The 20,075-nt window shown below is 54.4% G+C and overlaps 1 protein-coding gene across 1 annotated transcript in view; it reads right to left on the bottom strand.

Moving 5' to 3' along the window:
• ncor1 (nuclear receptor corepressor 1) overlaps nucleotides 1–20,075 on the bottom strand; it is a 258,729-nt gene that overhangs the window by 211,395 nt on the left and 27,259 nt on the right. The window contains exons 4-5 of the mRNA XM_070857984.1: nucleotides 11,663–11,776; nucleotides 10,399–10,455 (exon numbers count right to left, since the gene is read on the bottom strand). Coding sequence (XP_070714085.1) covers nucleotides 10,399–10,455; nucleotides 11,663–11,776 — 171 coding nt within the window. The remainder of the gene's footprint in view (nucleotides 1–10,398; nucleotides 10,456–11,662; nucleotides 11,777–20,075) is intronic.

The raw sequence follows: 20,075 nt of genomic DNA, 5'->3' as shown, positions 1-20,075 counted from the left end.
GCGTTTATGCTCCACTCGAGCCTCCTCCTGTCTTTCCTCATCTAAATCTATCAGCATAACCCTCTATTCCCTTCTCCCCCATACGCTTGTCCAGCCTCCCCTTAAATACATTGATACTATTCGCCTCAACCACTCCCTGTGGTAGCGAGCTCCACATTCTCACCGCTCTCTGGGTAAAGAAGTTTCTTCTGAATTCCCCATTGGATTTCTTGCTGATCATCTTAAATTGGTGGCCTCTGGTTGCGTGGAAACAGAAACACTCTCTCTGTATCCACTCTATCAAAACCTTTCATAATCTTAAAGACCTCTATTAGGTCACCCCTCAGCCTTCTTTTTTCAAGAGAAAGCTGACCCAGCCTGTTCATCCTTTCCTGATATGTATACCCTCGCATTTCTGGTATCATCCTTGTAAATCTTCTCTGCACCCTCTCCATTGCTTCTATATCCTTTTTATAATATGGTGACCAGAACTGTACGCAGTGCTCCATGTGGTCTAACCAAAGTTCGATACAGGTTTAACATAACTTCCCTACTTTTCAATCCTGTACCTCTAGAAATAAACCCTAGTGCTGGGTTTGCTTTTTACGGCCTTGCTAACCTGTGTCGCAGCATTTAGTGATTTGTGTATTTGTATGCGAGATCCCTTTGTTCCTCTACCCCACCCAGACTCTCACCCTTCCAGTAATAAGTGACCTCCCTATTCTTCCTACCAAAATGTAATCCCTCACATTTATCTGTGTTGAACATCATTTGCCGATTATAAGCCCATTCTATAAGTTTATTAATGTCCCCCTGTAATTTGTTGCAGTCCTCCTCAGTATTGACTGTCGCTCCCAATTTAGTGTCATCCGCAAATTTATAAATTGCGGTTTTGATTCCAAAGTCTAAATCATTAATATAAATTGTGACCAACAGTGGTCCCAGCACTGATCCTTGTGGAACACCACCACCCACCTTCTGCCCCTGTGAATAGCTCCCTTTACTCCCATTCTTTGCTTTCTATTTTGAAGCCGGCCAGCGATCCATTCTGTTACGTCCCCTGACTCTGCATTCTCTGACCTGGTCCATCCGTCTATTATGGAAGGCCTTTTGAAAATCTAGATAAATTATATCTATTGCATTACCCTTGTCTACTCTCTCTGCTACCTCTTCAAAAAATTCAGTAAGGTTGGTCAAACAAGACTTTCCCTTTTGAAATCATTATTATATTTTTGGTTTCTCGATGTTCTTCTATCTTCTCCTTTAGTAGGGATTCCATTATTTTTCCTACCATCGATGTTAAGCTGACTGGTCTATAATTCGCTGGACGTGTTCTATCCCCCTTCTTAAATATAGGTATTACGTTAGCTATCCACCAGTCCTCTGGCACTACACCTTTTTCTAATGAATTAATAAATATGTGCAGTAATGCCTCTGCTATCTCTTCCCTAGATTCTTTTAAAATGTGTGGATGCAATCCATCCGGACCAGGGGTTTTATCCTCTTTGAGTTCGATTAGTTTATTTAATATATCCCCTCTTTTTATTTTAAATGCACTTATCTCATCACTAATCTCATCATCCAATGTCATGTCCACCTGTTCTATCTCCCTGGTAATTTAAATACAGTGGAGCGGAGGTGATTACATGCTGTGCTGTATATGGTCTACAGTATACTGTATAAGGTGATCACACGGTGTGCTGTATATGGTCTATTGTATAAGGTGAGCACAGTGTGCTGTATATGGTCTACTGTATACTGTATAAGGTGAGCACGCGGTGTGCTGTATATGGTCTACTGTATAAGGTGAGCACAGTGTGCTGTATATGATCGACTGTATACTGGATAAGGTGAGCTGTGCTGTACCCTGTTTCCAGATTGTACAGACATCTCGACAGAGATGGTTACATTACAATGTTTGGGAAAAGATTCAAAATGAAAGGTCTTTAAAAAGAAAAGAAAGGCATTACGAATATTTTATTGTCAATTTTTGGTAAGCGACAGTGAACTAGTTATTCTCAGAGCTTCTGTCCACCACTCACAAAACTCTGGCTGCATGTGGCCATTGTTTTATAGCGAGGTCTGAAAACATTAGCCACCACACTGGCTCTGCAGTGTGTTCTCTCTGACAGCAGTGTTGTGAAACAGAGAGACAGACTATTATCTGAATGGTGACAGATTAGGAAAAGGGGAGGTGCAAAGAGACCTGGGTGTCATGGTACATCAGTCATTGAAGGTTGGCATGCAGGTGCAGCAGGCGGTTAAGAAAGCAAATGGCATGTGGCCTTCATAGCAAGGGGATTTGAGTACAGGGGCAGGGAGGTGTTGCTACAGTTGTACAGGGCATTGGTGAGGCCACACCTGGAGTATTGTGTACAGTTTTGGTCTCCTAACCTGAGGAAGGACATTCTTGCTATTGAGGGAGTCCAGCGAAGGTTCACCAGACTGATTCCCGGGATGGCGGGACTGACCTATCAAGAAAGACTGGATCAACTGGGCTTGTATTCACTGGAGTTCAGAAGAATGAGAGGGGACCTCATAGAAACATTTAAAATTCTGACGGGGTTAGACAGGTTAGATGCAGGAAGAATGTTCCCAATGTTGGGGAAGTCCAGAACCAGAGGTCACAGTCTAAGGATAAGGGGTAAGCCATTTAGGACCGAGATGCGGAGGAATTTCTTCACCCAGAGAGTGGTGAACCTGTGGAATTCTCTACCACAGAAAGTTGTTGAGGCCAATTCACTAAATATATTCAAAAAGGAGTTAGATGAGGTCCTTACTACTAGGGGGATGGCGAGAAAGCAGGAATGGGGTACTGAAGTTGAATGTTCAGCCATGAACTCATTGAATGGCGGTGCAGGCTAGAAGGGCCGAATGGCCTACTCCTGCACCTATTTTCTATGTTTCTATGTTTCAAGAGGGAAGGTTTTGTTGTGAATGGCCTGGACTAATAATCCAGAGAAGTTCAGTTTAAATCTCACCGTGGCAGTTTGAGAATTTGAATTCAGTTTTAAAAATCTGTAAATAAAAAGCTGTGGTCAGTACAAGTGACCACGAAGCTGTCGAATGGCCATAAAACCCCAAATGGCTGACAAATGGTTTCTCCGTGTTGTGTGTGATGGGCAGCTGCATGTGGTGTCGTCACTCCTCATCTTCCTCTGCTGATTGTTGATCTATAATTATTGATGTTGCCTGAGCATTTAGTAATCTCTACCAATTGATAAAAAACTAGAGTAACTCTTGCACACTAACAGTGGCAGAATGAGATGGCGTCGTGCACGATTGAGTTCTATCTGATAATATTCCAATTAAAGCACAGACCCGTTTGCAGTCACTACTAAAATGTAGTAGTCAGGTACCAAAAAAAAACAAAGGCAAATGGAACGTTAGCCTTTATAACCAGAGGGTTAGAATATAAAGGGGAGGAAGTTTTGATACAGCGATACAAAGCCCTGGTTAGACCACATCTGGAGCACTGTGTATGGTTCCGAAAGGATATACTAGCATCGGAAGGAGTGCAGCAGTGCCAATCCATCAAAACATTACCACGGCTGCAAGGGTCAGATTATGAGAGGTTACATGAGCTAGGCTTGTATTCCCTTAAGGGATGGATTGATTGAGGTTTTTAGGATTTTGAAAGGAATTTGGGGCTGGTGGGAGAGTCTAGGATAAAGGGGACATAATCATAATATCAGAGCCAGGCCATTTGGGAGGGAAGTTAGGAAACACTTCTTCACACAAAGGGTGATAACTATGTGGAACTTGCTCCCACATAAAGCATTAGAGGCTAGTTCAATTAATAATTTGAAATCTGAGTGATAGATTTCTGCTTGCCGAGGGTTTAAAGGGAGAGGGAGGCATAGTGGGTGGATGGAGTTGTCAGATCAGCCATGATCTCACTGAATGGTAGAACAGGCTTGAGGGGCTGAATGGCATCCTCCTGTCCCTAGGCTAATCAACAGCAGACAGAGCCTTAAAAAACACACACAACACAAACCAACTACAAGTTCCAATGAAGGATTTCTATCGAAAGTGTTCATTTGTCTTTTCTCTTTCCAGATACTTAAATTTTCTTTGAAATATATTTGTTCTCAGGATGTGGGCAAGGTTGGCAAAACAGAATTTATTCCCCAGCCCTGGTCACCCAGAGAAGCTGGTATGCCTTCTCCTTCAGTCAGTCTGTTCTGTAGCGATCGAGTGGTTTGCTATTCGCTTCAGAGAGCAACAAGACGACCAGATATTGTGGGACGTGTAGGACAGACTGGGTAGGGGTGGCAGGTCTCCTTTCCTTAAAGGACTCGAGCTTTGATGTTCCTGGTATAGTCTAAACTTACTAGATTAATTGAATTCAATTTCATAATTGTCTACGGGGCACCAACTCGTGAGCTGTGGTCATTCGGCCCATACCAGAAGCATCAGCCAACCGTGCCCACAAAGCCTGCCTGGGGGTGGCAATCTACATGGAACATTGTTGGGAGCACTGCACACACAGGATAAACAGTGAGGTGCTACAGTAATGCTGCACCTTTCATTCCGTGCAGCTGAGGCTAGCAGACAGCGGCTGTGTGACCTATTCAATGTTAGAATATGATATAGCTCAGGAAGCCACCATTGGGCCCATCGTGCCTGTCATGGTCTGTCGATTCCAATTACAGCCCAGAAATGTTGCAGAAGCCTTGCATAAGCACCAGTCGCCTTCCTCATTTCTATTCCCAATCCTAATCTCTTTTTCTTTGTCAATTTTCTCCAATCCTTTCCCAAAAGTGTCAACTCCTTTTTGGGATGCTGTTCCATGGTTACCCTGTTATTTTGCATGGTCAAATAGTGAGTGTCAACATGCTATTCAACTCCAGAAGCATCACAGCGTGACCAATCCGGTCTTCGGTCGATACCACACACAAGTGTTTCCTAGCGGGGTTGCTAGATAATAATCAGGGGTGGAAACCATGGCCGACTGACTTTTACCCTGCCTTGCCCGAGGTCACTACAGCAGATTCTGCCACTCCCCACTGAGATCAGGTAACACAGCAGGGACAAGAGAGCAAATCTCCTCAAATGTTAATAATTAGGAGCCACCATTCCATTCAGAGCCCATTTCCATTCCTGTTCACAGTTTTATTGCCTATCTACAAACAGCTTTTGATTGCTGCAGGGATTTTAGAAATACAACAGAAACGACCGAGAATAATTCTATAGATTGCTCCCACTACAACATGTCCAGTGACAGTACTGCCAGTACTGTATCCAGTGTTATACAGTGACAGACCTGTACCCACCAGTATTGTACCCCAGTGTTATACAGTGACAGACCTGTACCCACCAATACTGTACCCCCGTGTTATACAGTGACAGACCTGTACCCACCAGTACTGTACCCCAGTGTTATACACTGACAGACCTGTACCCACCAGTACTGTACCCCAGTGTTATACAGTGACAGACCTGTACCCACCAGTACTGTACCCCAGTGTTATACAGTGACAGACCTGTACCCACCAGTACTGTACCCCAGTGTTATACAGTGACACACCTGTACCGCCCAGTACTGTACCCCAGTGTTATACAGTGACAGACCTGTACCCACCAGTACTGTACCCCAGTGTTATACAGTGACAGACCTGTACCCACCAGTACTGTACCCCAGTGTTATACAGTGACAGACCTGTACCCCACAGTACTGTACCCCAGTGTTATACAGTGAGAGGCATGTAGCCACCAGTACTGTACCCCAGTGTTATACAGTGACAGACCTGTACCCACCAGTACTGTACCCCAGTGTTCTACAGTGACAGACCTGTACCCACCAGTACTGTACCCCAGTGTTATACAGTGACAGACCTGTACCCACCAGTACTGTACCCCAGTGTTATACAGTGACAGACCTGTACTCACCAGTACTGTACCCCAGTGTTATACAGTGACAGACCTGTACCCACCAGTACTGTACCCCAGTGTTATACAGTGACAGACCTGTACTCACCAGTACTGTACCCCAGTGTTATACAGTGACAGACCTGTACCCACCAGTACTGTACCCCAGTGTTATACAGTGACAGACCTGTACCCACCAGTACTGTACCCCAGTGTTATACAGTGACAGACCTGTACCCACCAGTACTGTATCCCAGTGTTATACAGTGACAGACCTGTACTCACCAGTACTGTACCCCAGTGTTATACAGTGACAGACCTGTACCCAACAGTACTGTACCCCAGTGTTATACAGTGACAGAACTGTACCCACCAGTACTGTACCCCAGTGTTATACAGTGACAGACCTGTACTCACCAGTACTGTACCCCAGTGTTATACAGCTCTAAATGCTCCCTACAGGCACAGCCAAAGTTTCCGCTGATGGATGATCTTAGGGTCAAGATGTATAAATATAAAATTTCACCTGCTTAGCATCATACTTTATTGATACCCAGCATTAACACAAGCTGGGATCACTGCCGATTACATACTGACCTGCCCATATTCTAGTGTCACTGCTCAGATCAGATCATGATTGGAGTTGCTTGATACTGGACACCACATTTAGCTGTTTTCATGGTGCCTTTCCTGAGTGCTTCATATTGTGACCTAATGTGAGCTTTGGCTCCAGAATATGAATGAGTGTAACCAGTCATAATCTCACTTGCCGTCTGCGTGCCATAACTGTAACCATTTAAGAACATAAGAAATAGGAGCAGGAGTCGGCCATTTGGCCCTTTGAGCCTGCTCCACTATGCAACAAGATCATGGCATTCGAAATAAAGTAAATGAGTTGACGGCACAAATCATTACAAATGGGTATGATTTGGTGGCCATTGCAGAAACGTGGTTGCAGGGTGGCCAAGACTGGGAATTAAACATACAGGGGTATCTGACAATTCGGAAAGAGAGACAACAAGGGAAAGGAGGTGGGGTAGCTCTGTTAATAAAGGATGATATCAGGGCAGTTGTGAGAGACGATATTGGCTCTAATGAACAAAATGTTGAATCATTGTGGGTGGAGATTAGAGATAGTAAGGAGAAAAAGTCACAGGTGGGCGCAGTTTATAGGCCCCCAAATAATAACTTCACGGTGGGGCGGGCAATAATCAAGGGAATAATGGAAACATATGAAAAAGGAACGGCAGTAGTCATGGGGGATTTTAACCTACATATCGATTGGTCAACTCAAATCGCACGGGGTAGCCTGGAGGAGGAATTCATAGAATGCATACGGGATTGTTTCTGAGAACAGTATGTAACAGAACCTACAAGGGAGCAAGCTATCTTAGATCTGGTCCTGTGTAATGAGACAGGAAAAATAAACAATCTCCTCGTAAAAGATCCTCTCGGAATGAGTGATCACAGTATGGTTGAATTTGTAATACAGATTGAGGGTGAGGAAGTTGTGTCAGAAACGAGCATACTATGCTTAAACAAAGGGGACCACAGTGGGATGAGGGCAAAGTTGGCTAAAGTAGACTGGAAACACAGACTAAACGGTGGCACAATTGAGGAACAGTGGAGGACTTTTAAGGAGCTCTTTCATAGTGCGCAACAAAAATATATTCCAGTGAAAAAGAAGGGCGGTAAGAGAAGGGATAACCAGCCGTGGATAACCAAGGAAATAATATCAAATCAAAGACGAATGTGTATAAGGTGGCCAAGGTTAGTGGGAAACTAGAGGATTGGGAAAATTTTAAACAACAGCAAAAAATGACTAAAAAAGCAATAAAAAAAGGAAAGATAGATTACGAAGGTAAACTTGCGCAAAACATAAAAACAGATAGTAAAAGCTTTTTACAGATATATAAAATGGAAAAGAGTGACTAAAGTAATGTTGGTCCCTTAGAACATGAGAAGGGGGATTTAATAATGGGAAATGTGGAAATGGCTGAGACTTTAAACAATTATTTTGCTTCAGTGGAAGACACAAAAACCATGCCAAAAATTGCTGGTCACAGGAATGTGGGAAGGGAGGACCTTGAGACAATCACTATCACTTGGGGGGTAGTGCTGGACAGGCTAATGGGACTCAAGGTAGACAAGTCCCCTGGTCCTGATGAAATGCATCCCAGGGTATTAAAAGAGATGGCAGAAGTTATAGCAGATGCATTCGTTATAATCTACCAAAATTCTCTGGACTCTGGGGAGGTACCAGCGGATTGGAAAGCAGCTAATGTAACGCCTCTGTTTAAAAAAGGGGGCAGACAAAAGGCAGGTAACTATAGGCCGGTTAGTTTAACATCTGTAGTGGGGAAAATGCTTGAAACTATCATTAAGAAAGTAGCGGGACATCTAGATAGGAATAGTGCAATCAAGCAGACGCAGCATGGATTCATGAAGGGGAAATCATGTTTAACTAATTTACTGGAATTCTTTGAGGATATAACGAGCATGGTGGATAGAGGTGTACCGATGGATGTGGTGTATTTAGATTTCCAAAAGGCATTCGATAAGGTGCCACACAAAAGGTTACTGCAGAAGATAGAGGGACGCGGAGTCAGAGGAAATGTATTAGCATGGATAGAGAATTGGCTGGCGAACAGAAAGCAGAGAGTCAGGATAAATGGGTCCTTTTCGGGTTGGAAATCGGTGGTTAGTGGTGTGCCACAGGGATCGGTGCTGGGACCACAACTGTTTACAATATACATAGATGACCTGGAAGAGGGGACAGAGTGTAGTGTAACAAAATAGCAGATGACACTAAGATTAGTGGGAAAGCGGGTTGTGTAGAGGATACAGAGAGGCTGCAAAGAGATTTAGATAGGTTAAGCGAATGGGCTAAGGTTTGGCAGATGGAATACAATGTCGGAAAGTGTGAGGTCATCCACCTTGGGGAAAAAAACAGTAAAAGGGAATATTATTTGAATGGGGAGAAATTACAACATGCTGAGGTGCAGAGGGACCTGGGGGTCCTTGTGCATGAATCCCAAAAAGTTAGTTTGCAGGTACAGCAGGTAATCAGGAAAGCGAATGGAATGTTGGCCTTCATTACGAGAGGGATGGAGTACAAAAGCAGGGAGGTCCTGCTGCAACTGCATAGGATATTGGTAAGGCTGCACCTGGAGTACTGCATGCAGTTTTGGTCATCTTACTTAAGGAAGGATATACTGGCTTTGGAGGGGATACAGAAACGATTCACTAGGCTGATTCCGGAGATGATGGGGTTACCTTATGATGATAGATTGAGTAGACTGGGTCTTTACTCGTTGGATTTCAGAAGGATAAGGGGTGATCTTATAGAAACATTTAAAACCATGAAAGGGATAGACAAGATAGAGGCAGAGAGGTTGTTTCCACTGGTAGGGGAGACTAGAACTAGGGGGCACAGCCTCTAAATACGGGGTAGCCAATTTAAAACCGAGTTGAGAAGGAATTTCTTCTCCCAGAGGGTTGTGAATCTGTGGAATTCTCTGCCCAAGGAAGCAGTTGAGGCTAGCTCATTGAATGTATTCAAGTCACAGATAGATAGATTTTTAACCAATAAGGGAATTAAGGGTTACGGGTGGAGGGCGGGTAAGTGGAGCTGAGTCCACGGCCAGATCAGCCATGATCTTACTGAATGGCGGAGCAGGCTCAAGGGGCTAGATGGCCTACTCCTGTTCTTAATTCTTATGTTCTTATGTTCTACCTTCCCACACTATCCCCATATACCTTAATTCCACAAAAGTAATCAACCTCTGTCTTGAATATACTCAATGACTGAGCATCAATAGCTCTCTGGGATAGAGAATTCCAAAGATTCACAGCCCTTTTGAGTGAAGGAATTTCTCATCAGTCCTAAATGGCCGACCCCTTATTCTGTGACTGTGACCCCATGTTCTAGATTTCCTGGCTCTGGATTTGTTTTCTTCTTGCAAGGATATTCTTTTGCCATATTATTTAAAAAAGCAGTCACCCCCACCGCTACAAGATTTGCTGAAATAACAAGAATTAGTTACCCAAGTAACAGGAAGACGACTTGGGAACCTCGTTCAGTGTCAATTATTCACTCGATTATCTACCAGAACCTTTGTGGCATAAAGACTTGTGCAAAATGTCACCTCAGCACCATCAATCTCCTCCTGTCTTACATAAATCAAACTCAGAGCCAAAGAAACAAGTAAATGTACTTTATTATTTCTATTCTGCTTGCCTTCATTACCTTAAGTGTAAAATCAAAATTTGTGGCCACTCAATTATCTTCCAATATCCATTATCCACCAGAGTGGTCTCTTCATTATAGTGGCTAATATAGGTTCCAGTGCAAAACAAATTATCTGCCTATAAAACTGCTAACACGATTTCTTGTATTCCTCTCAGTTACACCTTAACAGAGAGTATGTGGTACATGCAATAGTTATAATACAGCCTACCACACAGGACTCAGTGAAAATTGGGAGAGTGCAACAGATGAGAATGTTACATGTACAGTGGATATATGACACTGGCAGATACACTTACCAGCTCCACTCTTGGGCCCAGACCTTCAAGTATTTTGTGAGCTTCCTCGGCTTTTTTCTGTTCACAAAAGTAACTGTTAACAGCAGTATCCTCACGTTACAAACATTTCATTCCTCTATACCACGTTATGAGTTTAGTGCAATTGACCATGTTTTATCACCCATTTCCAATCTGAAACTCGGCACATCGAAGCAGTTTCTACATTGCTCTGCCCTGATAACGGACAGCAGGATACAAAATTACATTGGAACCAGATGATGAGCAAAACCAAGAGACACCAGTTGGTGACTTCCGTGCTATCAAGGTGACCAAACAAGGTATGTGGAGAATTGTACAGCCTTCTCCAGGCTCTTGGCGAGGACTCCACCATTCCCGGGTCAGAGTTAGCACAAGTTAGTCCCAGTTCAGGCTCCAGGTGCACAACCCTAGCTATGGAACAGTCCAATACTGTGGCCATTCCTGGCCCAGCCACTGTTAATAAGCTCTCCTTCACAAATTTCTACTGTTTTGTGGGGATGATGGGGACAGCCTCCATCACCATCACTACTCTGGATGTGGGGTTCAGAGAATGGTTATAAATGTGATTCAGAGGTTTCTGGGAAATCACAGGACTTTATGCACACGGATGCTGCTGGGACCGCCACAGACTGCCGAGCTCACAAAGCTTGTGTTCATGTTTGAGTCGGAGGTAGGAGCAGATAAATGAATATACCCATGCATAAAGCCATTAATTATCCACTAACTCTTTATACCAGTCAGGCTTGCCTGGATAAACTGGCACTCTCTCCTATTCTTCCTGCCAATTGAATCTGGATGTCTGAAATGCACTGTGTACTTCCCTGTTTCTATGTTGCTCAGCAGTGTGGCTTTAAGCCCATGTGCATTTTTAAAAGTGCTGGAACGAGGCTGCCCTCATTTAACAGACTGATCTCAGAAAAGGTCCATGAGAAAACTAAGTGAAGTGAGGTGTGTCACATCTTCGTGGACATTGGGAGTAACAACACGCTGACATGTCTCTCATTCACGACTGCACAGATGAACCCAGTGACAGACAATAACCCTCGCCTCTTCCTATCATGGACAGCCATCTGCAGTCGACAGTACTGAATCTGACATTTCCCACCACACTCCCAGCTTCCAAATGAAATTCAGCCTGTGCAAACAACACAAGGCACATCTCTCACAACGCGCTCAACTCAGGGGAGTGCCTCATTATTTCTTTAGAAGAGAAAGAATTAAAAATCCCTGCTGTTTTAGTCCTTACCCTGTTTTCATCATAGATAATCTGGACGATACTGCGATGTTTTGGTTCCACTGGAGGAGGGGAGACTGGTTTCTCAGGCTCTGGAGGTTTGGCTGCTTCCTCTTCAAGTTGTTGCTAAGAAGCAACACGAGAATAGAGTCATTATATCTTGCCAACAAACACAAGCTTTGCATCTCAAATTGCAAATACTTTTTTTTTTAAAGAATCTTTAAAAAAGCCTCTCACTATCTGACTGTACTTGTTCTCACTGATGAGTACTGGAGGAGTTAGAGACTCACGGACCCAGGCAAAAAGCAACTCCGCTACGACAATCATTTGTGACGAATGCTATCAAGCAGAGGTACGAAATACAACACTGATCACCCCCATAACTGATTACTCCAACAGTCTCCCCCCTCCACAATCTTCAACTCGTCGAAAACTCTGCTGGCCATAGCTACCCCGTGTCAAGTCCTGCCCACCCACCATCTCGGCCCTGGTTGACCTACATTGGCTCCCAGGCCCTCAACAACTTAAATTTAAAATTCTAACCCTTGTATTTATATTCCTTCATGGCCTTGCCCCTCCCTATAATGATAACCTGCTCCAGCTGGGGTTCCTGCTTCTGATCACTATCCAGTGACTCCTGCTCGAAGCACGTGTCTGGATGGCAGCTGAAGGCAGTCAGGCTCAGCAGTGACGCCCCCCACTGCTGAACATCTTACTGGATTGGGTTCATGTGAAGAATTACCACTGAAATAAATTAGGTAAATTACTGGAGGGCTGCTGATTCTCAGGGAACTGTTATCCAGAGACAAGGACTTCAGCGGGGAGAAAAGGGAAGAAGAGAAATAGAGAAAGCACGAGAGCTGTGTGCTCCAGCGTCGTGTCCCAGGTAACAGCAGCAGTCAACATCTTTCACAATAGAAAAAGCAGACATAGAGAGAATACGAGTGAACAAAATATAAAAGGTACAAAGAAACTCAATATTCAACTTTTAGTCAGCGTTTGAGTGATAGCCATCGGACTAAGCTGCTCTGCATTCCTCGACCACAGAGCCATGCAGCCATCACAAACAGTGACCTACTCGCTTTGCAACTTCTGCCAAATGCAAAGCGAGGTCAAATTCTGCTTCACCAGAAAGAAAATAAATAAATGTAATATTTCTACTGCTAGAGATCAAAGACCTGTGGTCAGGAGGGAACTGAGATAAGGCAAATTTCAGAATCTATCTTTAATCATCCGGAATCATTAATCCAATCAACGGATTGGCCTGTGCACACATGGATCTCAGCTACAGATTGCATGTTGTTGCTGGACAAGGATTCCCAGTCTCAGGCTGCTGGGCTCTCAATCTCACTGCTTTTGAACTTCAGTCCTAAAATACTCCATGTGTTAATTCCAGTGCTGTTTAAGGGACAATTCACAAATGCCTCCATTGTTCATGCAGCAAGAAGTAGTTTTCCTTTTTGGAAGGGGGCAGGCCGAGTCAGTCCCCAATCTCATAAAATCACAAACTCACGAACGGCCACAAATACGTTGCTACAATTAGTAAGTGCACAAACGCATCTATCTGCAGTAACAAGACTGCTGCAGCAGCAACGGATCAGAAGGGGCCTGCTCCCCACGATTGAGCAATACCCTCTTCAGTTATAAACAAATGAGAAACATGACTGGTTATTGAAGTTTAGGTAACTACAAAAACATCAAACAATTCATTGCATTTGTTGAGGAACCCAGGTGAAAAGACAAGATTCAGAATGAAAGACACTACCGAGCCTGGAAAAGAGTAGGAGGGGAGACTGCATTGCTGAGAAGTGATTGAAGTACAGGTTGAACCTCTCTTACCCTGCTCCCTCGGGACCTGGCCTGTGCTGGATAGGACAATGATGGGAGGTCAGCATTTTGGGCCCAGCTTCGGCGGTGCCTCGGAGGCGGTGGGGATAGGAGTAGCGGCTGGCCCCAGGACACAGCACACCGACCGAGTCTCAGAGGGAGCTGTGTGCTGAACAGGAGGCCAGGGCTATAGTGACCAGTACAGGGACAGAGGCAGAGCCTTGCTCAGGGAAGTGCCTTAACCTCTCTCTCTCCGCCTCGCTCCCCCCGCTCCCCCCCTCCTATTTTGATGATCCGTGACCAATGGAGCCTGACATTAGAAGCGTCTCTATGGCCGTGACCCCGACCCACCATCCACACAGAGGGGTCACAGTGACGGCTGCGGCAAGCTCCAACAGTCGGGAGGTTGTCCTCGTCCTCACACTCACTTCGTCCAGAGGCCCTTCGTCTGCTGAACCCCGAGTGTTCCGATCCGGGTGGTGATCGGCGAGCTTCCCACCTCCAAGGGACTTGCAGTGAACGAATGGGAATTTGTGGTGGAGGCAAGGCCGTGTCGGCTCACCTTGACCAGTGGGCCCGATCTTACTTTGCAAAATGCGGGGTTAAATATGTGGAGTTACAGTGCTGGTCTCTTGACTTCTTCAGTCCGAAGCTGGGCCCGGAGTGCAGCCAGCCCCAGGATGTACAGCTGGCCCAAAAAGGAGCATTTTTGCCGGATAAATGAGTACCGGATAAGAGAGTTTCAACCTGTAGTAACAATGTCGGGTCTGTCAGTGTAACACTTGACAACACACGTTTTCTCACACACACTCTCTCTCTCACACCACACACAATCGCTCACCCCCCCCGCCCCACGCTCGCTCCCCCCCCCCCCGCCCCACGCTCGCTCCCCCCCCCCGCCCCACGCCCCGCCCCACGCTCGCTCACCCCCCTCTGTCCCACGCTCGCTCACCCCCCTCTGTCCCACACTCGCTCCCCCCCCACCCCACACTCGTTCACCCCCCCCGCCCCACACTCGCTTCCCCCCCCGCCCCACGCTCGTTCACCCCCCCCGCCCCACACTCGCTTCCCCCCCCCGCCCCACGCTCGCTCAACCCCTCCGCCCCACGCTCGTTCACCCCCCCCTGCCCCACGCTCGCTCCGCCTCCCCGCCCCACGCTCGCTTCCCCCCCCGCCCCACACTCGCTTCCCCCCCCGCCCCACGCTCGCTTCCCCCCCCGCCCCACGCTCGTTCACCCCCCCCCGCCCCACACTCGCTTCCCCCCCCCGCCCCACGCTCGCTCAACCCCTCCGCCCCACGCTCGTTCACCCCCCCCGCCCCACGCTCGTTCACCCCCCCCGCCCCACGCTCGCTCAACCCCCCCGCCCCACGCTCGTTCACCCCCCCCGCCCCACGCTCGTTCACCCCCCCCGCCCCACGCTCGCTTCCCCCCCCGCCCCACGCTCGCTTCCCCCCCCGCCCCACGCTCGCTCACCCCCCCCGCCCCACGCTCGTTCACCCCCCCCGCCCCACGCTCGTTCACCCCCCCCGCCCCACGCTCGTTCACCCCCCCCGCCCCACGCTCGTTCACCCCCCCCGCCCCACGCTCGCTCAACCCCCCCGCCCCACGCTCGTTCACCCCCCCCGCCCCACGCTCGTTCACCCCCCCCGCCCCACGCTCGCTCAACCCCCCCGCCCCACGCTCGTTCACTCCCCCCGCCCCACGCTTGTTCACCCCCCCCGCCCCACGCTCGCTCAACCCCCCCGCCCCACGCTCGTTCACCCCCCCCGCCCCACGCTCGTTCACCCCCCCCGCCCCACGCTCGCTTCCCCCCCCGCCCCACGCTCGTTCACCCCCCCCGCCCCACGCTCGCTCAACCCCCCCGCCCCACGCTCGTTCACCCCCCCCGCCCCACGCTCGTTCACCCCCCCCGCCCCACGCTCGCTTCCCCCCCCGCCCCACGCTCGCTTCCCCCCCCGCCCCACGCTCGCTTCCCCCCCCGCCCCACATTCGCTCAACCCCCCCCGCCCCACACTCGTTCACCCCCCCCGCCCCACGCTCGTTCACCCCCCCGCCCCACACTCGCTCACCCCTCCCCGCCCCACACTCGCTCACCCCCCCGCCCCACACTCGTTCACTCCCCCCGCCCCACACTCGTTCACCCCCCCCCGCCCCACACTCGTTCACCCCCCCCCGCCCCACGCTCGTTCACCCCCCCGCCCCACACTCGCTCACCCCTCCCCGCCCCACACTCGTTCACTCCCCCCGCCCCACACTCGTTCACCCCCCCCCCGCCCCACGCTCGCTCACCGCCCCGCCCCACACTCGCTCACCCCTCCCCGCCCCACACTCGCTCACCCCCCCGCCCCACACTCGTTCACTCCCCCCGCCCCACACTCGTTCACTCCCCCCGCCCCACACTCGTTCACTCCCCCCGCCCCACACTCGTTCACCCCCCCCCGCCCCACGCTCGCTCACCCCCCTCTGCCCCACGCTCGCTCCCCCCCCCCCGCCCCACGCTCGCTTCCCCCCCCGCCCCACGCTCGTTCACCCCCCCCGCCCCACACTCGCTTCCCCCCCCGCCCCACATTCGCTCAACCCCCCCCGCCCCACACTCGTTCACTCCCCCCGCCCCACGCTCGCTCACCCCCCCGCCCCACACTCGCTCCCCCCCCGCCCCACACTCGCTCCCCCCCGCCCCACACTCGCTCACCCCTCCCCGCCCCACACTCGCTCCCCCCCCGCCCCACACTCGTTCACCCCTCCCGCCCCACACTCGCTCTCTCCCCCTCCCGCCCCACACTCGCTCCCCCCCCCCCCACACTCGCTCCCCCGCCCCGCCACACTCGCTCCCGCCCCCCCCACACTCGCTCACCCCCCCCCCACACTCGCTCTCCCCCCCCCCCACACTCGCTCTCCCCCCCCCCACACTCGCTCCCCCCCGCCCCCCACTCGCTCCCGCCCCCCACTCGCTCTCCCCCGCCCCACACTCGCTCCCGCCCCCCACTCGCTCTCCGCCCCCCCCACACTCGCTCCCCCCCGCCCCACACTCGCTCCCCCCCGCCCCCCACTCGCTCCCGCCCCCCACTCGCTCTCCCCCGCCCCACACTCGCTCCCGCCCCCCACTCGCTCTCCGCCCCCCCCACACTCGCTCCCCCCCGCCCCACACTCGCTCCCCCCCGCCCCACACTCGCTCCCCCCCCGCCCCACACTCGCTCCCCCCCGCCCCACACTCGCTCCCCCCCCCCGCCCCACACTCGCTCCCCCCCCCCCGCCCCACACTCGCTCCCCCCCCCGCCCCACGCTCGCTCCCCCCCCGCCCCACGCTCGCTCCCCCCCCCCCGCCCCACACTCGCTTCCCCCCCCGCCCCACATTCGCTCAACCCCCCCGCCCCACACTCGTTCACTCCCCCCGCCCCACTCTCGCTCACCCCCCCCCGCCCCACACTCGCTCACCCCCCCACCCCACACTCGCTCACCCCACCCGCCCCACACTCGCTCACCCCTCCCGCCCCACACTCGCTCACCCCTCCCCGCCCCACACTCGCTCCCCCCCCGCCCCACACTCGCTCACCCCTCCCGCCCCACACTCGCTCACCCCTCCCGCCCCACACTCGCTCACCCCCCCGCCCCACACTCGCTCCCCCCCCACCCCACACTCGCTCCCCCCCCCCCGCCCCACACTCGCTCACCCCTCCCGCCCCACACTCGCTCCCCCTCCCACCCCACACTCGCTCCCCCCCCCGCCCCACACTCGCTCACCACTTCCCGCCCCACACTCGCTCACCCCCCCCGCCCCACACTCGCTCACCCCTCCCGCCCCACACTCGCTCACCCCCCCGCCCCACACTCGCTCCCCCTCCCGCCCCACACTCGCTCCCCCTCCCGCCCCACACTCGCTCACCCCTCCCGCCCCACACTCGCTCACCCCCCCCGCCCCACACTCGCTCCCCCCCGCCCCACACTCGCTCACCCCTCCCGCCCCACACTCGCTCACCCCTCCCGCCCCACACTCGCTCACCCCCCCCGCCCACACTCGCTCCCCCCCCCCCGCCCCACACTCGCTCACCCCCCCGCCCCACACTCGCTCACCCCCCCGCCCCACACTCGCTCACCCCTCCCGGCCCACACTCGCTCACCCCCCCGCCCCACACTCGCTCACCCCCCCGCCCCACACTCGCTCCCCCCCCCCCGCCCCACACTCGCTCACCCCCCCCGCCCCACACTCGCTCCCCCCCACCCCACACTCGCTCACCCCCCGCCCCACACTCGCTCACCCCCCCGCCCCACACTCGCTCCCCCCCCACCCCACACTCGCTCCCCCCCCCCGCCCCACACTCGCTCACCCCTCCCGCCCCACACTCGCTCACCCCCCCCGCCCCACACTCGCTCCCCCTCCCACCCCACACTCGCTCCCCCGCCCCGCCCCACTCGCTCCCCCCCTGCCCCACACTCGCTCTCCCCCCCCCACACTCTCTCACCCCCCCCCACACTTGCTCACCCCCCCCCCACACTCGCTCACCCCCCCCCCCACACTCGCTCCCCCGCCCCGCCCCACTCGCTCCCCCGCCCCACACTCGCACCCGCCCCCCACTCGCTCCCGCCCCCCACTCGCTCTCCCCCCCCCCCACACTCGCTCCCCCCCGCCCCACACTCGCTCCCGCCCCCCCACACTCGCTCACCCCCCCCCCACACTCGCTCACCCCCCCCCACACTCGCTCTCCCCCCCCCCCACCACTCGCTCCCCCCGCCCCCACTCGCTCCCGCCCCCCACTCGCTCTCCCCCGCCCCACACTCGCTCCCGCCCCCCACTCGCTCTCCCCCCCCCCACACTCGCTCCCGCCCCCCCACACTCGCTCACCCCCCCCCACACTCGCTCTCCCCCCCCCCCACACTCGCTCCCCCCCGCCCCACACTCGCTCCCCCCCGCCCCACACTCGCTCCCCCCCCCGCCCCACACTCGTTCACCCCCCCCCGCCCCACGCTCGCTCCCCCCCCCGCCCCACACTCGCTCCCCCCGCCCCCACACTCGCTCCCCCCCCCCCGCCCCACACTCGCTCCCCCCCCCCGCCCCACACTCGCTCCCCCCCGCCCCACACTCGCTCCCCCCCCCCCCCCGCCCCACGCTCGCTCCCCCCCCCCCCGCCCCACACTCGCTTCCCCCCCCGCCCCACATTCGCTCAACCCCCCGCCCCACACTCGCTCACCCCCCCCCCACACTCGCTCTCCCCCCCCCCCCACACTCGCTCCCCCCCGCCCCACACTCGCTCCCCCCCGCCCCACACTCGCTCCCCCCCCGCCCCACACTCGCTCCCCCCCCCCGCCCCACACTCGCTCCCCCCCGCCCCACGCTCGTTCACCCCCCCCGCCCCACGCTCGCTCCCCCCCCGCCCCACACTCGCTCCCCCCCGCCCCACACTCGCTCCCCCCCCCCGCCCCACACTCGCTCCCCCCCCCGCCCCACATTCGCTCCCCCCCCCGCCCCACGCTCGCTCCCCCCCCGCCCCACGCTCGCTCCCCCCCCCCGCCCCACACTCGCTTCCCCCCCGCCCCACATTCGCTCAACCCCCCCGCCCCACACTCGTTCACTCCCCCCGCCCCACGCTCGCTCACCCCCCGCCCCACACTCGCTCACCCCCCCCGCCCCACGCTCGCTCCCCCCCCGCCCCACACTCGCTCACCCCTCCCGCCCCACACTCGCTCACCCCTCCCCGCCCCACACTCGCTCACCCCCCACCCCACACTCGCTCCCCCCCACCCCAAACTCGATCACCCCCCCCCGCCCCACACTCGCTCCCCCTCCCACCCCACACTCGCTCCCCCTCCCGCCCCACACTCGCTCACCCCCCCCGCCCCACACTCGCTCACCCCTCCCGCCCCACACTCGATCACCCCCCCCGCCCCACACTCGCTCCCCCTCCCACCCCACACTCGCTCCCCCTCCCGCCCCACACTCGCTCACCCCTCCCGCCCCACACTCGCTCACCCCTCCCGCCCCACACTCGCTCCCCCCCCGCCCCACACTCGCTCCCCCCCCACCCCACACTCGCTCACCCCTCCCGCCCCACACTCGCTCACCCCTCCCGCCCCACACTCGCTCACCCCTCCCGCCCCACACTCGCTCACCCCCCCCGCCCCACACTCGCTCCCCCCCCACCCCACACTCGCTCCCCCCCCCGCCCCACACTCGCTCACCCCCCCGCCCCACACTCGCTCACCCCCCCCGCCCCACACTCGCTCACCCCTCCCGCCCCACACTCGCTCACCCCCCCCGCCCCCACACTCGCTCACCCCCCCCGCCCCACACTCGCTCCCCCCCCCCCCGCCCCACACTCGCTCACCCCCCCCGCCCCACACTCGCTCCCCCCCCCCCGCCCCACACTCGCTCCCCCCCACCCCACACTCGCTCACCCCCCCGCCCCACACTCGCTCCCCCCCCCCGCCCCGCACTCGCTCCCCCCTCCCACCCCACACTCGCTCTCCCCCCCCCACACTCGCTCACCCCCCCCACACTCGCTCACCCCCCCCCCACACTCGCTCACCCCCCCCACACTCGCTCACCCCCCCCCCACACTCGCTCCCCCGCCCCACTCGCTCCCCCGCCCCCACTCGCTCCC

The sequence above is a fragment of the Pristiophorus japonicus genome, chromosome 16 (genome assembly GCF_044704955.1).
Source record: "Pristiophorus japonicus isolate sPriJap1 chromosome 16, sPriJap1.hap1, whole genome shotgun sequence".
In the NCBI taxonomy this organism is placed as follows: domain Eukaryota; kingdom Metazoa; phylum Chordata; class Chondrichthyes; family Pristiophoridae; genus Pristiophorus; species Pristiophorus japonicus.
This window is presented reverse-complemented; position numbering and strand designations above follow the sequence as displayed.